Source organism: Oncorhynchus nerka, linkage group LG27, assembly GCF_034236695.1.
Source record: "Oncorhynchus nerka isolate Pitt River linkage group LG27, Oner_Uvic_2.0, whole genome shotgun sequence".
Taxonomy (NCBI): domain Eukaryota; kingdom Metazoa; phylum Chordata; class Actinopteri; order Salmoniformes; family Salmonidae; genus Oncorhynchus; species Oncorhynchus nerka.
Window position 1 is genome coordinate 24755364 of NC_088422.1, and position 10449 is coordinate 24765812.

The 10449-nt window shown below is 43.2% G+C and overlaps 1 protein-coding gene across 3 annotated transcripts; it reads right to left on the reverse strand.

Moving 5' to 3' along the window:
* Nucleotides 1-1692: 1692 nt before the first annotated feature.
* LOC115111436 (phosphatidylinositol polyphosphate 5-phosphatase type IV-like) lies at nucleotides 1693-7993 on the reverse strand. Of its 3 annotated transcripts, none has more exons than XM_029637475.2 (11): nucleotides 7823-7993; nucleotides 6304-7166; nucleotides 5268-5391; nucleotides 5033-5130; nucleotides 4834-4958; nucleotides 4505-4624; nucleotides 4076-4183; nucleotides 3749-3910; nucleotides 3475-3590; nucleotides 3215-3351; nucleotides 1693-3028 (listed from the first exon to the last, which is right to left on the reverse strand). In XM_029637475.2, the coding sequence occupies exons 2-11, from the start codon at nucleotides 7149-7151 to the stop codon at nucleotides 2896-2898; spliced, it is 1971 nt and encodes a 656-aa protein (XP_029493335.2). In that variant the 5' UTR covers nucleotides 7152-7166; nucleotides 7823-7993; the 3' UTR covers nucleotides 1693-2895. The 3 variants fall into 3 exon arrangements, with proteins under 3 accessions (XP_029493335.2, XP_029493334.2, XP_064867561.1); XM_029637474.2 differs by having other exon boundaries at nucleotides 6304-7206; XM_065011489.1 differs by having other exon boundaries at nucleotides 6304-7993.
* Between the last annotated feature and the right edge of the window lie 2456 nt (nucleotides 7994-10449).

Here is a 10449-nt window from a genome sequence, read left to right on the forward strand (position 1 = left end):
ATAAATGCGTATGTCCGAGCGGTATTGGACTAACATATAGTGGCATAGTATAGAGGTCGACCGATTAATCGATATGGCCCGTTTTCAAATCAATCGGTAACGATTACTTTGCACTCCAAGAGGAGACTGCGTGGCAGGCTGACTACCTGTTTGTTATGAGAGTGCAGCAAGGACTATCTTATAAAATAAACAATCACTAGTTAACTACACATGGTTGATGATATTACTAGTTTATCTAGCTTGTCCTGATTTCATATAATCGATGCGGTGCCTGTTAATTTATCATTGAATCACAGCCTACTTTGCCAAATGGGTGATTTAACAAGCATTCGCGAAAAAAGCACCGTCGTTGCACCAATGTGTACCTAACCATAAACATCAACGCCTTTCTTAAAATCAATACACAAGTATATATTTTTAAACCTACATATTTAGGTAATATTGCCTGCTAACATGGATTTTTTTTTACTATGGAAATTGTCACTTCTCTTGCGTTCTGTGCAACAGAGTCAGGGTTTATGCAGCAGTTTGTGCCGCCTGGCTCGTTGCAACTTCGCCATACCGGGGATGATTTAACTAAAGCGCATTTGCGAAAAAAAAAGCAAGATCGTTGCACGAATGTACCTAACCATAAACATCAATGCCTTTCTTAAAATCAATACATAGAAGTTTTTTTTTTTTAAACCTGCATATTTAGTTAAAAGAAATCTAGGTTAGCATGCAATATTAAACTCGCCTGGCTCCTTGCGAACTAATTTGCCAGAATGTTATGCAATTATGACATAACATTGAAGTTTGTGCAATGTAACAGGAACATTTAGACTTATAGATGCCACCCGTTAGATAAAATGCTGGATACGGAACATTATTAAAGTGGCTAGTGATCCATTTCTAAAAGTGACCAGTGATCCATTTCTAAAAGTGACCAGTGATCCATTTCTAAAAGTGACCAGTGATTCCTAATCTATGTCTATAGGCAGCCGCCTCTAATGTGCTAGTGATGGCTGTTTAACAGTCTGATAGCCTTGAGATAGAAGCTGTTTTTCAGTCTCTCGGTCCCAGCTTTGATGCACCTGTACTGACCTCGCATTCCTCGCTTGGGTGGTTGTTGTCCTTGATGATCTTTCTGGCCTTCCTATGGCATCGGGTGCTGTAGGTGTCCAGAAGGGCAGGAAGTTTGCCCCCGGTAATGTGTTGGGCAGACCGCACCACCCTCTGGAGAGCTTTGCTGTTGTTGGCAGTGCTTCACCACACTGTCTGTGTGGGTGGACCATTTCAGTTTGTCAGTGATGTGTATGCCGAGAAACTTGGAAGCTTTCCACCTTCTCCACTGCGGTCCCGTTGATGTGGATAGTGGAGTGTTCCCTCTGCTGTTTCCTGAAGTCCACAATCATCTCCTCAGTTTTGTTGACGTTGAGTGAAAGGTTATTTTCCTGGCACCACACTCCCAGAGCCCTCACCTCCTCCCTGTAGGCTGTCTCATCATTGTTGGTAATCAAGCCTACTACTGTTGTGTCGTCTGCAAACTTGAGGATTGAGTTGGAGGCATGCTTGGCCACGCAGTCATGAGTCAACAGGGAGTACAGGAGGGGGCCGAGCCTTGTGGGGCCCCAGTGTTGAGGATCAGCGAAGAGGTGTTGTTTCAGATGACAAAGGCTACATTTTTAAAATAAAACAAACCAATAACAAATATACCAAACATTTTTTTATGTGATGTTACATCACAAAGCATGTGTTATAAAAGATGCACAGATATGGAGTCCTGAGGAAATCACAAACAAGATCACAGGCACTTGCCATGAGCACGTAATGACAACTCATGATTCACCATTACACCAGAACCATTGATCTTCATGCAAGAACAAAATGAATTATCTTCCCTTCGTTAGCACAATACAGGACGGAAAGTCATTTTTGAATAAGTTACATGACAGTGTATTTCATTTAGTCAAGACAGGTGACATTAAGGCAATGAACCAGAGTACGGTCTAACAAACCCCTCCAACACGATCAACATCACCATTGCAAAAGATGATTCTGTATCTATTATGTGAGATATTATACAATATGTAAATAAGTTAAATATTTGAAAGATATTATTCATACATCTGGTATTATACAATGCCAGAAAAGACCATGTATTAAGTTATTTCAATAAGTACCGTACTTGTAGGGAATGCATTTGCATCAAGCAACACCAAAATAACTGACCTTTCCTATAAAGTTGATACGAATAACAAGCCAATTTCTGTGAAATCACATGGGTTCGTTTTTCCATGAAAAACACAAAAGTTTTGGAGTGAATTGAGCTTTGGTATATCAACCGAAAGTGATGTATACTATTAAACATCTGTAAGAGCTGTTTGTTGAAAATGCATTTTACAAGGCCTTTGAAAACTGTTACACCAAGTAAAAAAGGTGACATTACATAGTCCATATCAACCTGGCTTGTTAAATAAAACAATTAGACATTTTTTTAAAAGTACAATTTACATAAAGCATTCGCTTCAGCCAGCCAGCGCACAGATGGAGATGTGACTGACTGTCTAAAAGGTCATCTTCAATGGCACGTTCCTCAGCTCAGTCTTGTTTGTGGAAGGGCTGTATAAATAGACCAGTTAACTGCTGAGTCTGCAGGCTGGTATCTGTCATTAATTCAAGGTCCCTACCCTCAAGAACCGCCCCACAGCTACAACCTCAGCCCCCCATAAACCATGAGTGACAGTTCCAACAGCTCTCAGTAGGGGGTGCTCACAGATCAGTTTCTGTGACTTCCATGACCCACACACAGACTGGGCTGGAAGTGGCAACCAAAGACTGGTTCCCTTTTGTCCATCACGACTGGGTCAGAGTGATTCTGGAGGGAGGACTGGTCCAGTCAAGTCCGGTCCAGGTTCAGGAGATTGAGCAGATGGTGCTGCTGCCCTGGTTCTTTATGGCTTCGCTCTTCTTCAGCTCTCTGGTGATCCTCCTCCTGATGCCCTCCAGGTACAGACTCCTGTCAAACTGGCCTGCTCCCAGAGGAATACTGGGAAACACACCAGACAGAGAACAACAAATAAAAGTCAGGATTAACAAACTGTTCTAGTTAAACTCAGATGTTCATTGACTGCACTTTTGGACACCTATTACTACTACTAATTTTACTACAGTGTACATGAGAGGAGTAAAAAGCTTGCTGCTGCAACAGCTGAGAGGAAGGGGTGGGACTTACTTGTCTCTCCCGGGACGCAGTTTGACCTGGAACATGGCGATGACAGGCCGGTGGTCTGACGTCTTTATCGTTGAACAGCTGGTGTACTTTATCACTTTGATGTCATCCACCTGCCTGTTCCTGAACAGTATTCTGTCCTATAGCACACAGAGGAACAGTGAAATATAAATGTTATTTTGTGTGTTTAAAACAAACCATCATAAAAAAAAAGAGGCTTGCTTGAACGAATGGCACAAGATATGACTGATGCTGACACTTACTGTGTACGAGGGAGTTCTCTGCTTGGAGGTGGTGTCGTACATGTCACAGCCAACATCATATTTGTAGGTGGGGAAGAACTGAATTGGTGCTTCTTGGAAGCCTTTAAAGATGGAACCTAGAACAGAGCATAATACATTTGTATTATATTTTGAAATATCTGTCACAGTGAGCGTAGTAACAATACATTTTGAGATATCATTCACAATCTAATACATGTAATATTTGCCTGTCCGGTTCTCCGTGTTCATATGGTTTTGTTCCATGTAGACGTACCATCCTTCATTTCCTTGGAGAGTTGGTCATGGTGGAGCAGAGGGCCCATGTCCACACCCGGGTTCTGGTTTAGAATGGCCTCTACCCCCACACGATCTTTGCTCAGACGGAAGTTAAAGTCCCCAAACCAGAAAACCTCATCAAACCGTGTTGTCACATCCGCTGAAAGATATGAAACAGAAATGATAAGTACATTTACACTGGTGTTTTTATTCAGTACTTGTTGCATAAAGGAAATACCATCATTTCTCATCACACAATAAGCATGCTCTTCTAGATGTAACAGCAGTACTGCAATGAACAACTATTGTCTTTAGGAGTACTTACAGGATGTGGAGCGGTAAGGGTTGGTGTCTGGAAGACCATTAGGAAGAGCAAGTGCTTCAATGATTTTGTTGTAGTCCAGAATCCTCTCGTACACTTTGGAATCTCCAGCTAGAAAACAAGGACATGTATTAAATGACCTAGGGTGTATTCATTACGTCTTGCAATGGAAACCGTTTTTATTTTAAAAATCAAACAGAAGTAAACAAAGCAAACAGAATGAAACTGGGAGGGACCTACCAGAATTTGTACAATAAAAACTTGTTTTAGTTGCAAAACATTTTCCATTTGGAGTAAACGGGTTCTGTTGCAAAACATTGGCATAATGAATACACCCCTAGTTAGTAGTGAGACTGTATCCAAAGGCTTTCCACTTCCTGTTTACATTCACGTCATGTATTGACATCACTTCATGAACAACATGTCACTCACAGGTAAAATGGGAGGTGATGAAGAGGAAGGAAGTGCCAAAGAAAGTGAAGCCGATCCCCACAGCTCCTTTGGTTTTGATCTGAGACATGATGCGTGTTGTGACCGTGGCATGCTCCACTTCTGTTAGGAGATTCGATAATTACAGCATATAGAGTGGGACTAAATCACATAATGTACTGTACACAAAATATGCAGTGGGTAGCCAGAGATCACCTTATAACGTTGCCTCTCTTACAACATTTCAATAAGAGACAACATTCTGAGATTTGTTGATGGTAAAGGACTGATTCATTTTCTTCTGAAAATGTCAGGAGCCATTTGGGACAGACCTGAGCAGAACCAAATGAGGTCCCTCCTGACAAACACAGTGAGGTAGAGAACCCCGTGGGAGGCTGCGTAGAGCATGACGTAGTACGGCCCCAGAGTCTCCTGAAGACGGATCTCCCATTCCCTCCTGTGACACAGACACACATCAGCATAGAGTACTGAAGACTTCATTGATAGCACTCATACACAGTCATCTCATACCGGTCTGGACATCCCTCCTGGACTCCGATGATGTAAAAGTCTTGAGCAAATTCAGAGTCCGTCGGGAGCAACAGATCGTCTAGGTTGTTTGGAAGTCCCTGAAAAGGATAGGGAAGCGGTCATTTTCCTTCATAACAGAATACCAGGACACACGTTATCAAAGAGTGAGTGTAGAATGTGTAGAAACATATGTTCAGGCTCTAGGCCTAATGTTAAACAATAGGAGCGGCCCCACCTTTTCTCCCTGCATGTTCCATGTGGCTATGTAGATGCCAACTCTCCTCTCTGGGAAGTAGCGGTCCAGCTCCTCAGCCCCCAGCAGGGCACCACTACCCAGCACACTGCCCTCCAAAAAACTCCTGCAACACAATGAGGAAATTAACACTTGTTTTTTCCTGTTTGGAAATATTATTGGCTACTTTGAACCAAACCCATTTAAAATGTCTGGTAGACTACATTATAAAATGTCAGTACCATGCACACACACACACAATTTAAAGAAGGCTGCGTATTATTGGCGCTGAATCACATTTCAAAACATAGGCTTCTTCCATAGCTGATAGCGCACTGAAACATTTCAGATAAATCCCCCGATTCCTTTAACAGCTCCTTGCTGAGGCATGACGCGTGTAGCGTACTGAGACCCATCTTTGCTCCCTGAATGGTGGCAAAAGCTATGCTGTTTCACTTTACACTTTCCTCTGTCTGAATGAGCACTTACATAGCATAAGCCTCTGAGGCCGTCATTAAAGTATAGCTGACACCAGTGTTGCTAGAGCACACATCAATGCTAATGCTCTAACTGCAGATGTGCCATGGTAATAATTAGCCTTAGCCTACAGCATAGTCTTCTTGGTTACGATTCAAAGCTGATGGTGACTGTGAGACTGTTCACAGTAGGTTACAATAGCTCAAATGCCGGTCTGTATTTCATGCAGAATACAGGCATATTTAACTCAAGGCCCACATCAATTCTTATCATGGGATGTCATGTGCCACATCACAGGAAGTGCATTCAATGTAATGGAATATCACCGAAGCCTGGCTATCTTCATTTTAGAGGTGCATCAAACATTCAAAGGATACTATATACACTGTATTTAGATCCAGAATGTGTTGATCTAATACAGCATCAAAGCCATCAAGACTTCTAATAGCACTCTGATACCAGTATGAGTCAATGATCCAATACTGGTAGAGAAGGCTCCTGCAGTAGGTATCTGGTAAGTAATCTGGAGAGGATATCCTGAATGAAAGTATTGTGGAAATACCTGTTCCTGACGTCCCTGGGTCTGATGGGGTTCAACACGCTGAACGTGGACTTCATGGAGTTGACAGAGATGTTGTCCGACACCATGTTATCCAGAAGCCGGCTGTCGCTCAGGTTCCTGTGCAGTTGCAGCCTCTCCGGCCCAGCCCTCCCAGGCACAATGCCATAATCCAGGCAATCCCTGTCAATCCGATTAGCCGTCCTTAAGGATGCGGAAGCCAAGCTCTGCTCCAGAGCAGGAAATGGACCCGAGGGCTGTAAGGGAGAGAGGCGTACCTTGGAGGACCTCACCCGCTGCTCTGCAGGGTCACTGTGGTGGTCGTGGGGCCCCCGCTCGTACTCTGAAAAGCTCTGGCCCCTGGCTCCGAAGACGGGGGACCCTGATGGAGCCGATTGGGGTCCCACGACAGAGCCCTGTCCGTTCCTCAAGGTGGCAGCACCGCTCAAGGTGAACACACCTGTAACTGTTGAATCCTCTTTAAGAGATTCTGTGGAGGAACCGGTCTCAGCTGGGTCGGTCAGACTCTCCTGGCTGTTCTTCAGTCTCCTGCTTCTCACCTCCTCCACCGAACCACTGTTCCCTCCATTTGACAGTGCAAGGGGCTTTGGCAGCAGGGGTGGTCGGGGCTGGTAGGGACTGGTCTTGCTGCTTTGGTCTCGTACATCCTGAGTGATTTTCATGGTGTTGTTGAGGAGCTTTGTGGTTTTGTTGTCTTCTGTATTGGGGTTCACCAGCCTATTGTCACCACTTACTTCTCCTGGATTCTTCCCACCAGGAGCTCCACCAGGTAACACTCCAACAACAGGCTGAGAGGGGCTGCTGTCCTCCCCATTCTCAGTCATCCTCATAGCAGGCTGCACCTTCTAGGTGCATGGGGACTCCATTTGATTAGAAGGAGATAATCTAGAAAACGATTACTTTAGCTACTATTATTGAGAAGTGATTGATAATATGTATAATTATGTTTGATGGCTCAATTCTATTCCTTAACTCATACTTCACATTAGCTCCATATGTTGCCCTGTTACTGATCTCACACAAGGTATAACGTTAAGATAGGTATTACATCATTAGGCACGATTAATTTTACTAACTAACTAGTTAGCTAACGTTATCTAGTAAACTGCACATATGATTGACTCGTTATCGGTAGCTAGCTAGCTAGCTAAATTACTGCCTGAAAGTGGCAGCTCTGTTGGCAGCTAGTTAACGTTAACTGGGTGCTAAATTTACTAGCTAGCTAAGCTAACGTTAGCTGATCACTTTTAAGGCTAGCTAACTAGATAGCTACATCATCGTTAACATGTTATGCTCCTAGTTATGGGTTCTGATAGCAGAGATAGCTAGCTAATGCTTACTATGCGCCCAATCTAGCTTGAGAAACGTAACTAATGTTAGCTGTGTGCTAGCTAATCTATGACAGCAGAACGCTAGTTAGCTAGGAACCTGGCAGTCTGGGAAAGACACATGCATTAGACATGACGCTTCATTTAATCAAATTATTATCGTCGTTAGATACCTGGGGGAAAGCAAAATCAAGTTCCGTCCATTGCAGGGTTGTGAGAATACATCGTTATTGAGGTAGCTGGCTAGCTATCTTTAGCTTAGCTGGTTAGCACCGAACGCTAAGCAAACTTTCCACTTCCTTAGTAACGCTTGACAACAGTTTTTGTTACCTATAAAACACATGCTGCTTCCATTGTACTTGTAGCGCCCCCTACTACAAATGCAGTAGTGGTGGTTATGGTAATAATAAGGCTATTAACATAGGCATACCCGTTAGTTTAGTGAGCTATTTTGGGGTGGTTTCAAGGTGTTGAGTTACAATAGTGGGTTAGAGTGAGTATAAGCCTTGGATTTTGAGAGCTTGTCATAAGCTCAACATGTTTTAGTTTGAACATTCTGAATACAAAACAGTGTGTGTAATGTATCCTCTATGTACCTCCCTACAGTATTAGTAAGTAAGGTATATCAACTGTGATGATTTACAAAATATACTTGTCTGTCTGTTTGACAAGAAACACACACACACACACACATTTTTAAAGTGTCGTTATAGGGCTATGTAAGTGCATCAAGTGTGACAGCTTGAATCACAACTCAATTATTGGCTTTTACATCTACAATATACACGCGATGCCTGTTTCAGTATGATATGTTGGATAAAGGAATCAAGACAATGTCCAGTTCAATAGCCTTGTTAGTGCATTGTACAAATCCGTACAACTGGAGTCCGGGGAACAGTCCGGCTAGTCGATTACCTATCAACTAGACTCCGTAACAATGCCTCACCATATGTCAACGAGGCTGTTTACCCAGATTAAATACACATAACATTATCTGAGGTGTTTGATAACTTATGTTCCTGTGTTCACTCATGTTTAAGATGTTTACTAGCTCTCATTCAATGATGCTGCAGCACAGAAGTGTTCTCCAGTGAATTACAGTGCTTTATCTGTGGGTGGGCAATCTCTCTGACAGTGAGTCGGACCCTGACAAAGAGCAGATGGAAGTTTCATGCAACTCTGCTCCTATTTGGTATCGTTACATTTCATGGTTCCCTCTCACAGCTGAAAGCGAGATGGCTAAGGTAGAGAGATTCTGAGAATCTTGACAATAATTGGTTCCATAATCTAGGACATTTTTATTTCACCTTTATTTAACCAGGTAGGCAAGTTGAGAACAAGTTTTCATTTACAATTGCGACCTGGCCAAGATAAAGCAAAGCAGTTCGACAGATACAACGACACAGAGTTACACATGGAGTAAAACAAACATACAGTCAATAATACAGTATAAACAAGTCTATATACAATGTGAGCAAATGAGGTGAGAAGGGAGGTAAAGGCAAAAAAGGCCATGGTGGCAAAGTAAATACAATATAGCAAGTAAAACACTGGAATGGTAGTTTTGCAATGGAAGAATGTGCAAAGTAGAAATAAAAATAATGGGGTGCAAAGGAGCAAAATAAATAAATAAATAAAATACAGTTGGGAAAGAGGTAGTTCTTTGGGCTAAATTATAGGTGGGCTATGTACAGGTGCAGTAATCTGTGAGCTGCTCTGACAGTTGGTGCTTAAAGCTAGTGAGGGAGATAAGTGTTTCCAGTTTCAGAGATTTTTGTAGTTTGTTCCAGTCATTGGCAGCAGAGAACTGGAAGGAGAGGCGGCCAAAGAAAGAATTGGTTTTGGGGGTGACTAGAGAGATATACCTGCTGGAGCGTGTGCTACAGGTGGGAGATGCTATGGTGACCAGCGAGCTGAGATAAGGGGGGACTTTACCTAGCAGGGTCTTGTAGATGACATGGAGCCAGTGGGTTTGGCGACGAGTATGAAGCGAGGGCCAGCCAACGAGAGCGTACAGGTCGCAATGGTGGGTAGTATATGGGGCTTTGTTGACAAAACGGATTGCACTGTGATAGACTGCATCCAATTTGTTGAGTGTGGTATTGGAGGCTATTTTGTAAATGACATCGCCAAAGTCGAGGATTGGTAGGATGGTCAGTGTTACAAGGGTATGTTTGGCAGCATGAGTGAAGGATGCTTTGTTGCGAAATAGGAAGCCAATTCTAGATTTAACTTTGGATTGGAGATGTTTGATATGGGTCTGGAAGAAGAGTTTACAGTCTAACCAGACACCTAAGTATTTGTAGTTGTCCACGTATTCTAAGTCAGAGCCGTCCAGAGTAGTGATGTTGGACAGGCGGGTAGGTGCAGGTAGCGATCGGTTGAAGAGCATGCATTTAGTTTTACTTGTATTTAAGAGCAATTGGAGGCCACGGAAGGAGAGTTGTATGGCATTGAAGCTTGCCTGGAGGGTTGTTAACACAGTATCCAAAGAAGGGCCAGAAGTATACAGAATGGTGTCGTCTGCGTAGAGGTGGATCAGAGACTCACCAGCAGCAAGAGCGACCTCATTGATGTATACAGAGAAGAGAGTCGGTCCAATAATTGAACCCCGTGGCACCCCCATAGAGACTGCCAGAGGTCCGGACAGCAGACCCTCCGATTTGACACACTGAACTCTATCAGATAAGTAGTTGGTGAACCAGGCGAGGCAATCATTTGAGAAACCAAGGCTGTCAAGTCTGCCGATGAGGATGTGGTGATTGACAGAGTCGAAAGCCTTGGCCAGATCAATGAATAC